Genomic DNA, 21941 nt, shown 5'->3' with positions numbered 1-21941 from the left:
TCCTATTATTGCCTCCACCAGTGGCCCTATCTTTCAAGTTACAGCCACTTTCCCTCACCCTCAACAGTTGAAAAGAGTCTTGTGACTCCCCAGGGGTTTCGCAGTTTTGTTGTTGTTTTGCTATTTTTCTGGATTCCACATTCCCTTTATAGTCCTAGGGAGGAAGCAGCACATAGTAATTCATCACTTTGGCAGGAATGGGAAACCAAGTCAATAAGTGTTTTCTTTTGTGTTTATTTATACATTTTTTGGGCAGCAAAACTGTGTTTATTAAAAAAAAAAGTGCACTATGAACACACTTCACTGCTTCGGTTGAAGAACCCCCAGCTAAATAAAAAGACCAATATTAAAAGCAGCACTAACTGGTTACTGCCTTAAAGATACATTAAAAAGAATCAAATGCTACAGTGTAGGAACACAATCACCCCCATGTCAGAAATCACAACTTCTTCCAAATAAAGAATATGACCCATCGCCATATTGAATTGATATTTATTTCAGGACATGCCATGTCAAAATAAAACAAAAGAGTCAACCCTTGCCTTTAACAATAATATTGTATTATAAAAGCACTTTACAACTCCATCCCGTCTTTGAGTACAAGTTACTGGGGTATGTGGGCTAATGATTATTTGAAAGCATTTCTCTATTCAGACCCATAATCCAAGTGCTCTCTGAATATTATAAGGTGACAGTAAGTGGGAAGTGGAGGAGGAAGAGGAAAGAGAGGGGAAGGAATAAGGTTCTCCCAGTTAAGGGTTTTGTTGCAATGAGGGGATGAGGAACTATGAAGATATTTCAGTTGTCTTTTCATCCTTATACTGTGTTAAGTAATGCTTACAACATAAATTCAGCAGGCTTTTCCTGAGCTGTAACTCAGAAATTTTCTTCTTGCAAACAATGTATTTACAAATGTATTTATTAACTTACACAGCAATCTCACAATAACTAGTAAAGATTAAAATGGTGCACTCCTAGTATATTTGTTTGCAGTGTTTTAAGGGAAATACATATTGCCATTGTTATGAAGCTCTAAATGACTGAATAAAACATCTAAAAATTGAAAGTAGTTTTAAAAAAGGCAAAGAAATAAATATCACCAAAGAAAAAAGATTAATTGTAGCTTAAATGTAAAATTAAATCACTAGTTAATTAAGCAAACTATACAGATCTAATAAAAAGCAAAACCAGATTGACAGAACCAACATAAAAAAATGCTGAAAAATAAGGCATAAGTCTGCATATTAAGTTTTATTTTCATTCTCTCCTTTCCCTCTTCTATGTATGCTTTTTCAGATCTGCCTCTAGGGCTTATAAGAAAACTGTTTCCATTTTCAATTTGACCTCAATTGTCCTGGGCAAAGTATTTGCTATTCTGTTGAGGATTCTTTAGTTGGTAAGCTTTAGATATCATTGTTTCTACTGGTTACAGTAGTTTCGATCAAAGTGCCAAATTTAAATTCTTCCACTGGTTCTTCTTAAAGGAATTTGATTTCTACAGTGCCTTGCCTGCATAGCATTTCAAAGAAAAGAAAGAAAGAAAGGAAGGAAGGAAGAAAGAAGGAAAGAAAGAAAGGAAGAAAGAAAAAGAAAACTCAAGAGAAATCTATTGCCTAAAAAAGTTTAGTTTTGTTTTTTAAACAAACAGAAGAACTCGATTTTGACAAATTTAAAATCTTGGGAGAAACAGCTCTTAGAAGAATTAAATATTTAAAACCTGTTCTGAAGCACTTTTACTTTTCTCTCCCGGAGTCTAACATGTGAAAGAATCATTTGTTTTGGTCAGAAATATATTTTATGTTCATTTACTTGTAAGTACTCAGTATGTTCATTAGGACTTATTCTGAAGACGCACCAGAACCTTTTCCTTATTCCAGCACTGCCTACCATGATAGTTGAGTTTTGACCTCAATTAAGGTCTAAGTAATTTATGTCAGTGCTTAAGAAAAATTTTGGATATCTTGAGAGCAAGTGGTATTGCTAAAACTGAAGGATAATTCCAATGGGCTTGGTCTGACTACTGCTTTACCCCCTCTTGTTTGTTTTGACGGAGGGAGGTTTGGAATAGGAAACGGGGTAAAGAACAAGCAAGTAAAGCAGGGAGAGATCAAGTAGGTAGGTGAGTGCTGCTGTGAACAACTGCTCCTTAACCAAGCCACATACTGTTGAGATTTCCATCACTTTGAAGTACATTCTCATAACATTAAAAAGGAAAAAAAAATGTTAAGAAAATGTATCTAATTTTTAAAGTTATCACTGGAATATGCTTGAATTGTTTGGCTTTTTGTAAAATATAAATAATGAAGACACTGACTTTTTTGTGCTTGTGAAGCTAATAGATCATCTCCAAGAGACAGGCAGCAATGCTGAATTGCAATACGTTATTACTGAAGGGAAAAGGGTCAAGCCAATATTCACACTGCAGTCAATGAAAGAGTAAGGGGGCCAAAGCAGTGAGCTTCTGGAGGAAAGTTGAAGGTGCCATAGGGGATTAGCAGGAACAGCCTCCTTCGCTGACTGGTTGCTCCTGAGGCTTTTCCAGTTTTATGTCAATCACTGAAACAAAAGCTAAGGAACTATAAATGGGAAAGTACAATTCCAATTCTGCTGAACATCGACAATTCTGCTAAGACCCCCTTCCATTCCTATTTGGCTTCAGAGACTACTCAGCCACTATTTTCTATATAGCTGGCTCACCATATAAGGTGCTCATATGGAATAAACTTGCTTATATCTCCTATATGCAGCAAGGTTCAGAATAAGGTTAATTCCTACTCATGGAAATCTATCCTAAGGAAATTATTCTACAGGAGTAAGAAATCACATAAAGATGATGTTCCTTAAAAAATTATCTATAATAAAAATCTGAAAATAGCCTATAAGAGAGTTCCACAACAGGGAGAGAATTTAATAAATAATGGGGCTTCAACTCTATAGAACACATTATGCTGCTAAAGTAAAGGCTTAGAAAACATAAAACATTCAGAAGTGGGAAGAGCTGAATACAAAGTGCTATGAATTCTATGGCTTAATAAAACTGTCTGCATATGGAAAAACACTAGAAGGTAAATATGAGACAAACAAGGAAAATATCAAAGTTCTTTTAAATAACTAATATTACATGTGCTTCATTCTGTCCCATTTCTGAAAGCAGAGGCCACGATAAAGCTCCAAACTTAGTTATCTCCTGCCTATGCCAAGTAGACAGTTCAACTGATAGAAAAAGCAGGGGAAGGAAATATGATATATATTGTGGGGAAAAAGCCCAGAGCCAAGGGATGTCAAAATTAAGAAGCAGGAGGGTGGGATGTTAAGAGTTTCCTGCTCATTAAAAATCAGGCAAGCAAACAAACACAAACCCTCTCACTGATTAATCGTAGTGAGCAGCAGGCTGCAAAGAATGCAACTGGATACCCAGATCTCATTTGTTATAGAAAAACTTTTTGCTCCTAAACCATCAATTCTTGGCTGTAAAAGGCAATGGCATAATATTCCTATGCCAACCAAGTGGGGCTCTAAAGACTTGTAGTAACAATAAAATTTCCTGATGAAACAAAAAGGATACTGTCTTCTCTGCTTCTGTCCTGTGTGCTTTCCATTCCAGGCAGAGCTGCTGCAACACGTCGGAAGAGCTGTGGAAAAAGAGACGTGATAATTGGGAGGGAAAATTTAGCAAAAGGTATCAAGTAAAGCGATGACCACTGGATGGTTGAGTTAAAGGATATGGTTTCTGGGTTATTCCTTAGACCTTAGCACAATGAAAGCACATTAAAATGTCTATTTATTCTAAAAATGAATATCATGTGAAAACCAGCATGTCAAATACAAAGAGGATCCTTGCTTTCCAACGGGTGAGATTAGACATGAACAAACAGCTAAGAACTAAGCAGCAAAAATATCATTTGAGTCATAAAAACAAACTACTACAGGAACTCAGAGTAAGGACAGAATGTTCATTTAAACTGTATAGTGGCATTCCTATCTTTTATAATGAGTTAGGTTCTAAAGTTAGTGTACATATGGAGAAAGTCAATCTAGTCAAAATTGCCCTTGATAACTCCTTAGGAAATCACTATGTTAGAAACCACCATACCACACTCAATCCTGGTGAGATGTTCACTTTGAGAGGCATGTGGGAATAGAAACTGACTGAAGGAACAACAGAGTCATACTCTACTTCATGTCCAAACCTAGCTACCCACTTACTGAGAAGAATGGCAGGTAAAACTGCAGATTATTTCAATCATTTCTTTTTGTTAGGCATGCAGTGTAAAATTCCTATAAATTAAAATGCACATATGATGTTAACTACCTTATACTAAGTGCCTGCTTACTTGAGGCACTGTCTAAAGTTCTCTAGGGACACAGAAATGAACAAGATGTGCTTTTTAGATTCAAGGAGCTCACAGTTTGGCAAAGGAGATAAGACTCAAACCATTCCTTGTGTTACAATGCAATGAGTGCTATGAACTAAGGAAGTAGAAAATGATATGACAATACAGACGTAAGAAGGCCCTACTCAAGAGGCCGAGAAAAATCCTCAGGCAATGACATTTGAGTTGGGATTTAAAGGTAGTTTTAAAGATTTCACATGGTTCAAAAACATACCATACAAAGCACTCAGAGTTTAAGCACCCCGTAAATGTTGCTGAATTAAAATGAGAAGAAACAGAAAGAAGGCCAAAGATGAAAGAATGGAACTATAAGTAATCTGTCTAGGGAAAGAAGTATAGAAAAGGAGCAAATCTTTATCTGTAGGCAATAAGTATGATGTGGTAGGATTAAGGAAGACCTGAATAAAAGTATAATTGTCTTGGTTCTGTAACGTTTAGTAGCATTTAGAGATGTGCCAAAGTTAGGCATTAGCCTCAATATTCAACCAAAATCAGCTATTAGACTTAAAATTGCAGAATGCTTACTTGAACATCAGAAACCGTGCATGATCAAAGATCATGTGGTTGTGTAAATTACCATCAATCAAATCAATGTAACATTAATTGTATAAAGGTGGGTCCATTTGGATTAATATATGAATACTCAGTTTCAAATACAGATCAGCACTCTAGATCTAGATACAAGAATAAATGCTGCAATAATTAATGTCTGTGAAAGCTGTTAATTTTATGAACAAAAGTAACTTAAAATTTACAAAAGCAAAATGAACACAGAAATAGGTTAATATAGTGCATTAGATAACTTTAGGAAGAATATTATGCCCTTTCAAAACTAGCAAGTGTTTATAATTAATTAATGCATGCCAAGTTGGACAATAATTCTAATCCTTTTGAAGTTTTTATATAATAGTATTAGATAATGAATTAAAAGCAGAATGTTAACTTTGTCAGCTCAAAATTTTATGCATCAGGAAAAGTCTAACACCCATTAAAAATCACTTTTCATCCAGAGATAAAGAATATAGAGTATGAAGGAAAAACATATTTTATAGACAATAAGAAAGCCTGAAAAAAAATGTGTTTCCCCTCCAACATCAACTGAAAACAACCATCTATTTAGTACTGCAAACCAGCAATGAGTATAGTGACTACTGGAATAATCTAGCAGCTGACAATGTGGCACTAAACAAATCTTGTATCCCAGAAGTCCGTTCTATAATGGTGATATTCAGTTTTGGCCGCAATGATTTTCAAGAATGGTTAGGTAGTCCAGACCAACTGGAGCACACAATATTTAGAAGGATTAGAATGAAGCTATATATATATATTGAAAGCCAGACTAAGAAAGACCTGCAAAGAATATGGACTTCATCTGGCAAAGGAAGGCACTAAAAAAAGCAGTGTGCATAAAGACTTCTTTCAATAATTCCAGTGTATTACTATGACTACAAAGACATACAAATCACATATTGAAAGCAAAAGATATTAAGGTGAGATGGCTAAAACCTAAAAGGTGAAGTGTTTACATTCTGGGTAGGCCACTTATGTGAGAGGTCATCTTTCTGTTTTTCAATTTTCTCATCTGTAAAATGGGCTTAAGATAATAGTACACTTAACTGACTATTGTGAAAATTAAGGGAAATCATTATGTAAACTGCTTAGGGCTGATCTTCTACATAGAAAGTCTTTCATATACAATAGCTCTCTTCCTATCAGAACTGAGTATCAGTCACAATAACCCATGGTCCTGTGGGCTAAGGGAACAGAATGTTTTGAAATTCTGCAAGAATTCTAGGACTACAGCAAAGCACCAATAGGCACAAAATCCTGCTTTAAGAAACTGTGTAAAACTGACAGGAAAAATGTGGAGGGGTTGGGAGAGATCATCTGAAAATATTAAAGCAGAAATGAAATGTTCTTACTTAGGAAAATCCAGAAATCTTCCCCAAGATCTCATAGCTTGCTCGGACATGAAATATTTATTAAACTGCCTACCTGTTCAAGATACATAATCTTTTTGGCTTCTAAGAATATTTTATTATGGGCTAGCTTAGAAATTGAAATTTTTTTTTCATGTTGGAGGCATAGGGAAGGTCTGTTTACCTTCTGTGAAAATGGAACAAGGTTTACAAGTTTTGAGGCTTTTTAAAAAATTAAAGTAAGTTCTAGTTAGTGAAAAGTACATAACTAATGAGGTCTTTCAGGGAGGGTATTGTTAGAGTTACACCCATCTACCTATTCTCATAATATAACATAGGAATATCCTCCCCTGCTCCCAGCTCAACCTGTCTAGCTGATAGATCCTTCAGGATCCATTCCCTGATAACTCAGAGAAAAACCTCCCTAACCCATTCCCAGATTTCTTCAATCCCATCATCTTCCAATCTAATTAAACACTTCTATATATTCCAAGAGCACCCTGCATTTCTTCTTCTTTTTTAAATATATTTATTAATTTGTTTGTTTATTTATTTATTTATGGCTGCATTGGGTCTTCGTTGCTGCGCGCAGGCTTTCTCTAGTTGCGGTGAGCAGGGGCTACTCTTCATTGTGGTGCACGGGCTTCTCATCACGGTGGCTTCTCTTCTAGCGGAGCACGGGTTCCAGGTGCGGGGGCTTCAGCAGTTGTGGCACGTGGGCTCAGTAGTTGTGGCTCACAGGCTCTAGAGCACAGGCTCAGTAGTTGTGGCACACGGGCTTTGTTGCTCTGTGGCATGTGGGATCTTCCCAGACCAGGGCTCGAACCAATGTCCCCTGCACTGGCAGGCGGATTCTTAACCACTGCACCACCAGGGAAGTCCCCTGCATTTCTTCTTTCAGAGCTTTTATTACACTGATTATAATGGTCTATTTACCTCCCAGTCTTTCCCTCTAGACTTTAACCACTGGAGGACAAGGCTCATATTTCATCTTTGTTATCCTAGTACCTGACATGCAGTAGATATTCTTTAAAATGTTAGTTGTAAGAATGGCTAATGCGTGTGAAAACACATCAGAAAGCACACAGTGCAGTACAAATAGTTGATTAGTGCCTTTATCCACTGGCTTTTTTGAGTTCACTTCCATCTGAATTCTCAGATAATTCTTAATTTTTTTTTGGCCGCGCTGCACAGTATATGGGATAGTTCTCCAACAAGGGATCAAACCTCGCCCCCTACATTGGAAGCATAGAGTCTTAACCACTGGACTGCTAGGGAAGTCCCTCAGATAATTCTTTAGGCATGACTATCCATAATACTATTTAGTAGATGATCACAGATTTGAGAAAGCCTGTTTTTTTAAATCAAGTAAAAGAAAAATTAGCAATACTTATGCCCATTGACTCCTCCTGACCCCAGAAAACAAAAGAAATCAATGTACTCAGTTTCTTGTAGAAAAAGGAATTATAAAAGGAATTTTAAATTTATATGCAGAGTGACAGTGAAGGAAAACGCTGATAAACTTCAACTAGATGGAAAAACAAATGCCACTGAATCTCTCCAATCAAATATGAAAAAGGATTTTTTTAAAAACAAAGATTCAATTAACACAAGCAAATATAATGGGGGGGAAATGACAATTAAGAGGGACCAGAACAGGAACTTCCCTGTTGGCGCAGTAGTTAAGAATCCACCTGCCAGTTCAGAGCACACGGGTTCGATACCTGGTCGGGGAAGATCCCACATGCCGAAGAGCAACTAAGCCCGTGCAACACAACTACTGAGCCTGTGCTCTAGAGCCCGTGAGCCAAAAAAAAACCTACTGAGCACGTGTGCCACAACTACTGAAGCCCATGCGCCTAGAGCTGTGCTCTGCAACAAGAGAAGCCACTGCAATGAGAAGCCCGCGCACCACAAGAAGAGCAACCTTGCTCACCACAACTAGAGAAAGCCTGCGTGCAGCAACAAAGACCCAATGCAGCCAAAAAATAAAATAAATACATACATTAATTTAAAAAAAAAAAAAGAGGGACCAGAACATTAACTGGTAGATCTGAGAAATACACTTTTTTTTGTTGGCCGCACTGCGCAGCTTGTGGGATCTTAGTTCCCCAACCAGGAATCTAACCCATGCCTCCTGCAGTGGAAGTGCAGAGTCCTAACCACTGGGCCGCCAGGGAATTCCCCAGAGAACTATACACTCAAACAAAGCAACAAGCCTCCATTATCTACAAAATTAAATATATTAGACACAGAGGAGTAAATAGGTTAACATGACCCCATAGGTCCCCCCAGTCTTTTATTTTTACCTTTGAGAATAATTAGAACTAAATACTTCAGGAAAGCTTTCTTGAAAGGTTATGTGTGAAGTCCTTCCTTCAAGACCACTAGTTCTCAACACCTATAGTGCATCGGAATTACCTAGGAAACTTAACAACAAGCAAAACACCAGATGCTTGGGTCCCACCCCCAAAGACAGATTCTACTAGTTTGGGTGGGGCTAGGCCCTTAGTACATTTCATTTAAAATTCTCCAGATGAGGGACTTCCCTGGTGGTCCAGTGGATAAGATTCCACACTTCCACTGCAGGGGGCACAGGGTTGATCCCTGGTTGGGGAACTAAGATCCCTCAAGACCTGTGGCGTGGCCAAAAACAACAACAAAAACCCCCAAAATCTCCAGATGATTCTAATGTGCTCTGAGGGTGCTGTAAGGCCAATGCTGTAACAATAATCTGTAAGGAGTGTGAAGTAATCAATCAAATCAAGTAGGCAAAAAAAAAAAGGTAATAATGAGTGCTTAACTTTACATATTTTCTCATCATAATCCTTGCAATAACTTGTAAGGAAGGTATTAATATCCCCATTTTATAGAAATCTAAGGCTAAAGAGAGTATTTGCCATCCACCAAATGAATAGCAGAGCCGAGATTCTAAAGTTCATATTTTTCCTATTACCTTATGTTGCCTAGTATAAATGGAAGTTCTTTCTACATGGAAAGCACTGTGGAAAGGGCTGTGTGAAGAAACAGCTAACAATCTTGGGAAGAGGAATTTGCTTTGTGAAACACTATTATTATATACAAATCACAGACATAAAAATTTAATCAATGTATCTGAAAAATTTGGTGCTCCCTAAAAATATTTCAATTAAATTACTGGGTTGGCCAAAGGTTCGTTCGTTTTCTTCCGTAAGATGGCTCTGGTAGCGCTCAGTTGTCTTCAACTTCATTCGAAATAATTTTGTTAGATTGTATATGACAGCTGTCATATCAGCGTGCATTTAAAAAAAGACTTATCAAAATTGGTGAGTTTTTGTGTAGCCATTTTAACATTGAAGATGGAAGAAAAAGAGCAATATTTTTGGCATATTATGCTTTATTATTTCAAGAAAGGTAAAAACGCAAAAAAAGGTTTGTGCAGTGTATGGAGAAGGTGCTGTGACTGATCAAACATGTCAAAAGTGGTTTGCGAAGTTTCGTGATGGAGATTTCTCCCTGGACGATGCTCCATGGTTGGGTAGACCAGTTGAAGTTGATAGCGATCAAATAGAGACATTAATTGAGAACAATCAATGTTACACCATGCAGGAGAGAGCCGACACACTGAAAATATCCAATTAAAGCACTGAAAATCATCTGCACCAGCTTGGTTATGTTCACCGCTTTGATGTTTGGGTTACACATAAGTTAAGCAAAAAAAACCTTCTTGACCGTATTTCTGCATGCAATTCTCTATTGAAATGTAATGAAAACATTCCGTTTTTAAAACAAATTGTGACGGGCGATGAAAAGTGGATACTGTACAATAATGTGGAAGGGAAGAGATCGTGGGGCAAGTGAAATAAACCACCACCAAACACACCAAAGGCTAGTCTTCATCCAAAGAAGGTGACGTTGTGTACATGGTGGGATTGGGAGTCCTCTATTATGAGCTCCTTCCGGAAAACCAAACGATTAATTCCAACGAGTATTGCTCCCAATGAGACCAACTGAAAGCAGCACTCGACGAAAAGTGTCCAGAATTAGTCAACAGAAAACGCATAATCTTCCATCAGGATAATGCAAGACCACATGTTTCTTTAATGACCAGGCAAAAACTCTTACAGCTTGGCTGGGAAGTTCTGATTCATCCACCATATTTACCAGACATTGCACCTTCAGATTTCCATTTATTTTGGTCTTTCCAAAATCCTCTTAATGGAAAAAAAAATCCCTGGAAGACTGTAAAAGGCACCAGGAACAGTTCTTTGCTCAAAAAGATAAAAAGTTTTGGGAAAACAGAATTATGAAGTTGCCTGAAAAATGGCAGAAGGTAGTGGAACAAAACGGTGAATACTTTGTTCAATAAAGTTCTTGGTGAAAATGAAAAATGTGTCTTTTATTTGTACTTAAAAACCAAAGGCACTTTTGGCCAATCCAAAAAAAGAATCAATGTCACTAACTTATACTAAACTTAGGACATCCCAAAATGGACCAAGAAAATGCTTTACAAAAGCCAAGTTCTATCCTTACATAAATATATGTAAGACAGGAAGGAAAAAACTCTAGGGGTTTTAAGTTGTTTTAAATAATCATTAAAGGAAAACCCATATTTTAAATGCCAATGATATGCTAAAAGAGGCTTCTGCTATATTAGAAATGACAGAGGACTAACTATGGGGCCAGTACAGTTGGTAATGTTTTTTTAAAAATCCTCTCACTTGTATTAACTGAATATCCACTTCCTATAGGCATTCTGGGGCATCCTTCTCAGGATGCTTACCAGAATATTTTCTTTTCCTGGAAAAATGGTGTCAATTTCACTCTGACCTCCAGGTGTATGGTATTTTACTTGTAATTTCTAGGGAGAAATAGGCATGTTTAAGTTGCAGTGACAGCTACAGGAATTAGCTCTGGGGATGATGACAAGCTGAATATTGGCTCTCCATAGAAACTTTCAAGTTGAATATTTTGGGCTATGATTTTAGGTATTTAATTTAAAGGGGTAAAATGAAGATTTCAAAGTAAAATCATTGTTGCTACCAGTTCTTACCTTTATTATAAGATTAACTAAGTACTTTATAAGCAAGAGGATATTCCATTCTTCAAAGAGTAAGCTAAGTTAATCAGTTCCATCAACGTACAGAAAATTTTCCATTATGAAAGTAATTTTTGTACTGTAAGGACAGGGAATGTTTTATACACCACTACAATTCTCATATGATGAGTGCTCAGTATTTGTTATCTTTGATTTTTTGCTAGATCTCTATTTTAATTTTGGTAGCCTAGCATTTCTTAAATGAAAGGTTATTTTATTACTGGTTTTTTCTTTTTTTTTTGGCAATCAGCTCTTAATGGATCTTTTTGCTTTCCACCCTTCCCCTTTTATAGTCTTATTTTTCACAGAGCAGCCAGTGATTTCTTTTAAATCCTAAATCAGAACATGTCAAATCTCTGATTAAAACCTTCCAACAGCTTCCTATCTTACTCAGAATAAAAGCCTAGAGCCTAAATCCTTGCTACAGCCTACATGGACTTAGACCTCTGTCCCCTAGAACTATCCCTCTGTAAGCTTATTTCCTAACACTTGCCCCCCTCCCTCATTACACTCTAACTGAACCAGCCTTACTATTCCTTAAACATGCCAAGTACCTTTGAACTTGTTGCACTTGATGCTTGGAATGTTCTTCCCTAGATATATAAACAACTTACTTCCTCAATTCTTTTAGATCTCTGTTCAAATATCACCTTATCAGAAAGGCTTTTCCTGATTACCTTTTACAAAACATCAATATCTTAACCCTTTCACCAGTATTCTTTATCTCCCTGACCTGACTTTTGCTTTTCTCCACAGCACTTATAACCTCATGAAGTATTATATTTTCATTTATGGCCTAACTTTCCATACTAGAATGTAAACTTCATAATGGTATGGACTTAGGATATTTTGCTCACTATTGTATATCCACTGCCTATAACGTAACAGAACTAGGCATGTAGGAGGCGATCAACAAATATCTGATGAGTGAATTGACTTAATAAGAGCATGGTCAGGGACCTCCCTGGTGGTCCAGTGGAAAAAAATCTGCCTTACAATGCAGGGGAAGTGGGTTCGATCCCAGGTCAGGAAACTAAGATCCCATATAACGCGGGGCAACTAAAGCCCACGTGCCACAACTACTGAGCGTGCGTGCCTCAGCTAGAGCCTGCGTGCCGCAAACTACAGAGCTCACGCACCTTGGAGCCTGCGCGCCACAACTGGAAAGAGAAAACCTGCATGCCACAACTAGACAGAAGCCTGCGTGCCACAACGAAAGATCCCGCGTGCTGCAACTAAGACCCGATGCAGCCATAAATAAATAAATAAATAAATAAATAATAAATCTTTAAAAAATAAAATAAAAAAAGAGCGTGGTCAATATAATAATTTCTCATTCAACCAGTTCATGTTCACCATGTATATGGCTTCCTGACATTTAGTGATATTAAAGTCCTACTGTGTTAGGGATATAAAGCACAAAAGGATAAATTAGGGGTATGGATAAACATTACATGTTGTATGTAAAGTGCCTGGTAGAAAGACAACAAAGAAATGTATTAAAGTTAATATTTATAACATAATATTTATACAATGCATAGCAGGTAGTCTTGTATTATATGTTAATTTCTCTTCTTCCTTGGAGTATCATCTTATCTATACAAATCAAATATACACCTCAAGGGTTTAGCTTTTTGTGGCTTTTTTTTTAAATACATAATCTTTATTATTATTATTTTTAAATACTTATTTATTTGGTTGCATGGGGTCTTAGTTGTGGCAGGCGGGCTCCTTAGTGTGGCTTGTCAGCTCCTTATTTGTGGCTTGCAGGTTCCTTATTTGTGGCACGCGGGCTCCTTACTTGAGGCATGTGAACTCTTACTTGCGGCACGCATGTGGGATCTAGTTCCCTGACCAGGGATCGAACCCAGGCCTCCTGCATTGGGAGCACAGAGTCTTATCCACTGTGCCACCAGGGAAGTCCCTTTTGCCGCATTTTTAAACAAACCCTTCCTTGATCATCCTAACTGCATATGATCTTATTCATTTCTGCAACAAATATACCTCCTTGTGCCAGCATTCATTTTACATCTCAATAATTACCGTGGATCTTACTATCTTGTAGCATCTGCTATGCATTTATCGTGTACTACCTACCTTTCACTGCATAGTTTTCATGAGAATGTAATTCTTCTCTTCAACTATAAGGTTTTTTTGAAGTCAAGAACCATATTTTATATAACTTTATGCTCTCCAAAGAACCTACAGTGGTCTTACATATTGTAGGCACTTGATACGGGTGGAATAAGGTGTGTGATAAAGTATAAGATTAAGACCTGCTATGAACCAAGAACTGTGGTTGACATGGGATTCAGTGGTGTAGGAAAGACACCATCCCTACCAATGCTTAAAATAAATGTTTTCTCAGCAGGTATAAAATAATTTTCATTCACGCGCGTGCACATACACACACGACTCCACTGTGAATGGTACACAAGTTTTCACTGACTTGTTAGTGCTGATGCCCATCAGCTACCATTAATTTCTCACAAAGTCCTCCCTTCTCTTTCAAACGAATCTTTTTCTTCTGATAAGCACGGATGATTCTAGAAGTTAAAGATCAAGGAGTGTTTCAGTTCCTATTCTATTTTCCAGTACTGTAAAATTAGAGAATAAAATAAGAAGGGTGACACCCACACACTAAATACTTCACTAAAAGAATGTACTAATTCTCAGATGCAAAATGAGGTGGAACCTTAAATAATCACCTTATCATTACCACTTCCTTCAGCAATTTAAACACCAGACAACTTTCATAAATAAAGCAATATTATTGCTTTTTAAAAACAAATTTAGAAAAATAAAGGGTAAATTTTTCTTAGGCTGTCTTTTTATGAAATATTGAAAGGATAAAAATCAATATTTAAATATCCTATATACTACAAGTGATCATGTTAGATTATTATTATATATTCTAGTTCTAACCCTGATAGTTTTTATTTAAAAACTACAAAATATTCTTTAAGACAGAAACAAGATTTTAGGGTTAAATGCTTAAACCAGACTAAAGAGCAAAAGGTTTTAAGCAAAGAACATCTTTAAATAAGAAGAAAAAGTAGCCATATTGGGTAGGAATAAATTTGTTTTACTTTAAGCCAAAGTTCTGAGGCATTAAGGCCCAATTACTTGAACCACGGTTAGACTTTCAATGATGCATTAGTGAAATCTCTCCTAGAATTGTTTAAAAAGGAAAAAGAGCAATAGAGAAAGCCCATTTTAAGCTTTTATTATATATATTATAATCTAGTACATGAGGGAGTGGGGAGGAGGAATCCAATTAGCAGAAAATTAAAAAGACATCTCTGTACATGTAAAGTACAACTAGATGGTACCTTCAGTACTGATATACATGTCTTATATACAGAAAGACTTCTGTGTACCTCTTGGTGAACAGGCATGATTTTGTCAAATAAAATAAGTACAATGCACAATCATCAAAAGTAACTGCATTTTGCAAACACATGGCTGAACAAACATACACAATGCTTACTTAACAGCTCGTAAGACTGTGACTCTCAGTGTTTTCCAAGAGTGTGACTGGACTGTAAAATTTACCTGGTAAATTTTTGAATACCAGCACCATTTCTGAATTATGACTGACCTACAACAAAAACTCAGAAGGAATCTGAGATTATTTCTTCATAATCACTTCTGTTGATGTGTTACTCACTGACCAAATGATTTAATTCAAAAACCTACTTATATTAACCTTAGATAAGCAATAACATACAGAATTCAGGAATTCTGTATGGAATTCTGGAACAAACTGGTCTTCTATATTAAATAAAACCAAGTATGTACATGCTAAATAGTCTCAGTTATTTCATTTATCAGATATTTTAATTTTTACCCCATAATTTCAATACAGACTCCAGTTTTGGTAACAGCAGAGTAGCTTATATAGGACTAACACTCTTGCAGATAGCATTTACTAACTGTGGACAACTATTTGAAGGCTCTCAAGAGTAACAAAAAGCAGATACAAACTAGGAGGAATTCATACTAGAAGGGAACCCACACTCACTGGGTGAGGGTCACCTTTATACAGGTTTTCCCAAGAGCCAGTCCTAGTTTGTACAATATGGGGTGGTTAGAACTCAAGCAGAAAACTAGAGTTTTACAGGTTTGAGGTGTCAACTGACTACCAGAGTGGCTGTATTAAGGAAGAAAATAACAAAAAGGAGGGAGCCAACAGTAGGAGCCCTAAAATCTACACATAAAATTCCTGCAAATCCTCAGTTAACTCTTTAATGGTACATATGTAGGAGAGATTCCAAGGAGCCCATCTGAAAGCAACAGCTAGAAGGCTGAAAGAAATGAGCAGAGATTTCAGCTACTGCCTGCTCCAGGGATACAGTTTAGAGTTTCAATCCCACCAAGATAGAAAAGCTTGATAAACATCTCAGGCTTTCTACAGATCCACCCAAATAATGCATAACATCAAGACTCCACAAGTTCATGGTGATCAGCCAGCAATATAACAACCTGCCATAATACAACCCAGAATTTAGCAGAGAGAAATAACAGAAACCAGAGTCTCTATGCATACACAATGCCAACCATACAGCCCAAAATTACTAGACACATATATGAAAAAAAAAAAAACGCAGAAAAATCTAACCTAGAGGCAAAAGAAAAAGTAAATAGCCAATAGAAATAGACTCTGAATTGACCCAGATGTTGGAATTAGCAGACAAGAATTTCAAAGTAATTACTATAAATATGTTCAAGAACTCGAAGGTAACAATGACCATAATGATTGAACAGATGGGGAATTCTGACAGAGAAATGGAAGTTTTAAGAAATAAATGAAAAAAATCTAGGACTGAATTACAATATCTGAAATAATAAATTTACTGGATGGACTTAACAGTTTAAATATGGCAGAAAAAGGATCAGTGAACTTGAAGACACATCAGTAATAATACCTAATCTGAAAAAAAAAAAAAAAGAGAGGGAAAAAATATCAAAAACAATGAGCAAAAGCCTCAGTGACCAGGGGGCGTGGGTAACATCAAGCCATCTAACAGATGTGCCACTGGTATTCCAGGAGAGAAAAGAAGAAAATGGGGCAGAAAAAAATACTTTAAAACAACACAGGGACTTCCCTGGTGGCGCAGTAGTTAAGAATCTGCCTGTCAATGCAGGGGACATGGGTTTGAGCCCTGGTCCAGGAAGATCGCACATGCGGCAGAGCAACTAAGCCCGTGTGCCACAACTACTGAGCCTGTGCTTTAAAGCCCGCGACCCACAACTACTGAGCCTGCGTGCCACAGCTACTGAAGCCTGTGAGCCTAGAGCCTGTGCTCTGCAACAAGAGAAGCCACCGCGATGAGACGCCCGCACACCACAACGAAGAGTAGCCCCCGCTTGTCGCAACTAGAGAAAGCCCATGCTCAGCAACGAAGACCCAATGCAGCCAAAAATAAATAAATAAATTTATTTTTTAAAAAACACAAAAAACCAAAAAACCACAACACATTACAAACAGAGAATGATATAAATTAGAGTTCCCTTCTCATTAGAATCAATGGAAGCCAGAAGACAATCGAAAGGCGTCTTTAAAGTATTGGAAGAAAAAAATCTATCAACCTCAAATTCAAAAACTAGCAAAACGTTCTTCAAAATTATTCTTCAAATGGCCTTTTGGAATATGTGAAAGCAGAGAGGATTTATCACCAGGATACCCCTATAAGAAACAGTAAAGAAAGTTATTTTGGCTAAAGAAAAATACCAGGTGAAACTCAGATCTATAATTAGGAATGAAGAGCACTGGAAATGGTAAATATATGGATAATAGAAAAGATTATCTTTTTTCTTCTCTTAATTACTGTTTAAAGGAAAAATTAAAATGTTTATTATGGAGGTTTATAATATATGTAAATATAAAAAGTGACAATAACACGAAGGACAGTGTGCATAATTTCACATGAAATGGTATAATATTAACTCTAGTTTAACCCCTAAGCATCCACTAAAAAGGTTATGAAAAAATTTAGCTAAAGATCAAAAGAGGAATTAAAACACAATATAAAAATATCTGATTAAAACAAAAATGAAAGCGGGACAAGCAGAAAACAAAGAACAAATGGTAGACATAAGTCCTACTACATTAAATCTAAATAAACCAAACACTCCAATTAAAAGGCAGAGATTTTCAGACTGGAGAAAAAAAAAGTAAGATCCAACCATATGCCATCTACAAGAGACCCACTTTACAAAGAAAAAGATATACCAAGTGAACAATAAGCAATTAGAGAGCTGGTGCGGCCATATTAAGATCAGATAAAGAAAAGGAATATTATTAGAGATAAAGAGCAGTATTTCTTAACATTTAAAAAGTCAACACATTAGGAGGACAGTTAACAATGCTAATATGTATGCACCCAAAACCAGAACTTCAAAACACATGAAGTAAAAGCTGACAGAACTAGGGAATTCCCTGGTGTCCAGTGCTTAGGACTCTATGCTCTCACTACCAAGGGCCTGGGTTCAATCCCTGGTCCGGGAAATAAAATCCCGCATGGCGAAGGAAAAAAAGAAAAAAGCTGACTGAACTATATACAAAACACATGATACAAATATTGTTGTTGTAGATTTTAATACCCCCTTCTCAGTAACTAATTGAACTACCCTCCAAAATTACTAAGGCTATCTAAGATCTGAACAAGGCTATCAACTGTGCTATCTAAGATTTGACCTCATTTATATTATTTATAGAACGCTGTATCTGACAACTGCAGAAAGACATTCTTTTCCAGCGCACATGGAACATTCACATGTTAGGCCATAAAACAAGTCTCAATAAATTACAAATGACTGAAATGTTAGAGAGTATATTCTCTGATCACAACAGAATTAAATTAGAAGCCGTAACAATAAAATATCTAGAAATGTCCCAAATATTTGGAAATTAAACAACATATTTCTATATCTTCATTAGTGTGGTCATTATATTTATATATACTTTTAACAAAATTCATCTAATTGTAAACTCAAGATGTATGCATTTCACTATACATAAATGTTTATCTCAGTAAACTAATGGAAAAAAAAGTTCAATAAAAGTTTAGCTGAATTAAAAGAAACTCAATGTATCTATACCTAAGTTGCAGTCAAAATACTGAATGAAGGACAAATTCCCCATGTAACCTACATTCTCTAAACTTGTTCACTCCAGCTTAGAAAATTCTTAAGACAGACTCAAGCTCATTAAATAAATACAGTATATTATTCTTTCATTCAATGAACGTTAGTATATTGAGTTCAGTCTAATGGGAGGCAGAATTGACAAAAAACTTCAATATCAAAAGTAAAAAAGGGTGCTACTACAACAGATAGGAAAAGCACTTAATCTAAATTTGATTATGTTTAAACTGAGATTTTAATTACAAATAGCAGACAGGGAAGAAACAGTGTTTTAGAAAGAAGGACAATCACATACAATGGAAATGTGAGAACACAGTAAACTTGGGGCACTTTAAGAAGTACTGTATGGGTATGTAGTGGCCAAAGAACAGGGTAGTGACGTATGGAGGGGCCAGATCAAAGATTCTGAACAGCAGCGTGTAGCATACTAAGGAGTTTGCTTAAAATTCAGGATAAAACTCAGATGTAACCTATGCAGATCTGAGGTAGGAGATAGATGGGCTCCAGGCTAGGCATTTACAACTGGCCTCCTGTTTACATTTCTTAGGGCAAGAAAAAGATGGGCTTCAGGCTGGACACTTACAATTAGCCTCCTATGTGCATTTCCTGAGACAGGAGATAGGTGGGCCCCAGGTTAGATATTTACAACCAGCCTCCTGTTTGTACTTCAAAATAGAAATAACAACAGAAACAGGGTAAATAGCCAGGCTTTGTCTCCTGAGGACACTTTAAGATAACAGTCATGGCAGGAACAGAGAGGGGCTAAACCCTGTTTGAGTAAAATTTCAAGAGATCATATATTTCCCATCCTTGGGGCAAGGGAGACATTGCACATGCACAGAAAGGCTCCTTGTAGGTCAAAAAGGAGGGGTCACCACCGCAGAACAGGTGATGCCAAGCCCCTCCCATAGGCCTCTGGGCTGGAATCCATCTTGGAAAAAAGTTGCACACACATGTTGGGGAGGGTCCTAGGGCAGGTCAGGTGCGGAAAAAGAAACCAGATAATTGGCCAAAGGTAAACAAAGACCCAGAAGAACTGCCCTATATAAATGACTTAAGCCCCTCTTTACTGCACTCCTCCTCATTAGGGAGGACGCCCACACCCTTTCTCTCCGGGTGTGTGTCTCTGCCTTGTTTCTGTCTTAACTAAACTGTTTCTCTGTGTGCTCTCCCATTTGTTGTGCTCTGCCTTTAATAATAAACTTTGCATTTTTTTAAAGGCCTTATGTATTTATTGCAAAATAGTTCTCGAGAAAGGCTGCACCAACAACTTAACATGAAGAATTAACTAAGATGAGGAAATTTCCTCATCTTCTTGCCAATTATGGGTTCTTGCAATTTTTGCCAATTTTCTGGCCCAAATGAATATATCATCAACATTTAACTTGCTTTTGATTACTACAAGGGTACATTTTTTTAATAAATATTTATTGGCGTATAATTGCTTCACAATACTGTGTTAGTTTCTGTTGCACAACAACGCGAATCGGCCATATGCATACACATGTCCCTGTATGCCCTCCCTCTTGAGCCTCCCTATCCAACCCTTCTAGGTCATTGCAAAGCACCTTTGCACCTGTTTTTACAGTTTTTGCCCCCTTGAAACACTCTTGCTTTCAAATGGAGGCAAGAGCCAGGGGAACTCTGCTTCTAGCCTCTAGCCCCTGGTGGACTAGGATTCCTGGTTTTCACCCAGGTTACCCAGGTTCAATTCTTGGGCAGGGAACTCAGATCTCACTTCAAAACACCGCTCACTGCTGCCTCTCCAAGATCAGATCTGCATTTTAAAACAATCACTTTGGTAGCAGGATGGAGAGTAAACTAAAGTAGTGCAAGGTTGGAGGCCAATATCAGTTAATAAGCTATGGTAGCAGGCAAGGCAACAGACAAGGGCCTTAATACAGCAATGGGAAAAGTAGAATCAATAAGACTTGGTATCTAAATGACTAGTTCTAAGTTGTGAATACGAGCAAATCACAAGAGCTTCTAGGTTTCACTACATTTGTCCTCCTACTTTATGAAGACACATTTTTGACACTCAGATACATGACATTTAATTCCTTGTAATCTGAATTTGGCTTCTACAAAAGATTGAGCAGTTTGAGTGTAGTAAGCCTGTCTTCTGTATCTAGCAGGGGTATGGAATCAATATTTGTTCAAACAATTATCAAACTGAATAGATTTGACATACTTGCCAAACCATCTCTACGGCTTCCTGTGTCTTTTTACAAAGTACAGTTTGCATGAGAAATTCCCTGGGATTCTTATTAAAAATGTAGACTTTAGGACACTAGCCTAGACTTACTGATCAATATCCAGGAGTCATGCCTCAGAAACCAGTATATAAACTTTCAGATAACTATTATGCACATTAAAGTTGAGAACCATTAAACAATTCTCTAATCTTAGCAGATATTCCTAGGTACAATTTGCCATTTTAAAACCTCTATCCTTTCTTATCTTTGTTTGGATATAAGGTATTCTACTCTCTACCAAAGACAGCAAGGTGGAGGAAAAATACATTTAGCCTCAATGGTAAACTGTATGGGTTTCAAAAACATCTGTCTTGGAGAAAACTTGTCACAATTCTTTTCCCTACTGCCAAAGTTTCCAATGGCATGGTAAACATTAGATTTGCAAAATAAGCACTGAACTCCAACCACACAAGGTGCATTGTCCAGAGTCAAGAATTGGGCAATGGTTATTTGGCAGATTTGATTTAGATTTTACTTAGGAAAATTTGAATTTTTCTATACAGCTAATATATCAAGTGGTATCAAAGGCTTTTTTTTTTTTAACACTGGGGTGATTTGTAGTGCAACTAAAAGAAAAAAGACAGACACTTCTTCCATTTCTGGTCATTGAAATAATTAAGTTTTTTTAATGATACTCTAGTTAATTAGTTCTTAAACTCCTTTATAAAAACTGATTCAAGGAATAGACAATCTATAAAAAAAATATGATTTATTTCTTAGCTAATACTTAAAATCAGTCAGTAATTTTCACACATGACAGAAATGTATTCTATATGATGAACTATTGACAGTTAAAAGGGGAAGATTTTTTGACCTGTTACTTAAATGTGCTTATTAATGTCAGATTTTAATTCTCTTTTGGTTTCATTATCTCATGGGAACGTGGGGGTCCCAGGATTTCTTTCTTCCTTAACTAAATTACACGAGTTGACAAAGCACAGGTCTCTAAATATTGAAATAAAATTCTAATATACCGTGGTACTCTGTGGTACTCTCTATAAAATGAAAAGTAATGGTTTTTGTGAGTTAAGAAGGAAGCTACGGGACTTCCCTGGTGGCGCAGTGGTTAAGAATCTGCCTACCAATGCAGGGGACACAGGTTCGAGCCCTGGTCCAGGAAGATCCCACATGCTGCAGAGCAACTAAG

The 21941-nt window shown here is 36.8% G+C and overlaps 1 protein-coding gene across 2 annotated transcripts in view; it reads right to left on the bottom strand.

The window, feature by feature from the left end:
* Positions 1–475: 475 nt before the first annotated feature.
* RAB6A (RAB6A, member RAS oncogene family) overlaps positions 476–21941 on the bottom strand; it is a 77091-nt gene continuing 55625 nt past the window's right edge. For both annotated transcript variants that reach the window (XM_059930839.1, XM_059930838.1), the window contains exons 7-8: positions 3566–3632; positions 476–2556 (exon numbers count right to left, since the gene is read on the bottom strand). In XM_059930839.1, the coding sequence (XP_059786822.1) occupies positions 2492–2556; positions 3566–3632 (132 nt within the window). In that variant the 3' untranslated portion in view covers positions 476–2491. The remainder of the gene's footprint in view (positions 2557–3565; positions 3633–21941) is intronic.

The sequence above is a fragment of the Balaenoptera ricei genome, chromosome 8 (genome assembly GCF_028023285.1).
Source record: "Balaenoptera ricei isolate mBalRic1 chromosome 8, mBalRic1.hap2, whole genome shotgun sequence".
NCBI lineage: Eukaryota > Metazoa > Chordata > Mammalia > Artiodactyla > Balaenopteridae > Balaenoptera > Balaenoptera ricei.
Note: the sequence above shows the minus strand (reverse complement) of the source record. Positions and strands in the feature narration are given on the sequence as shown.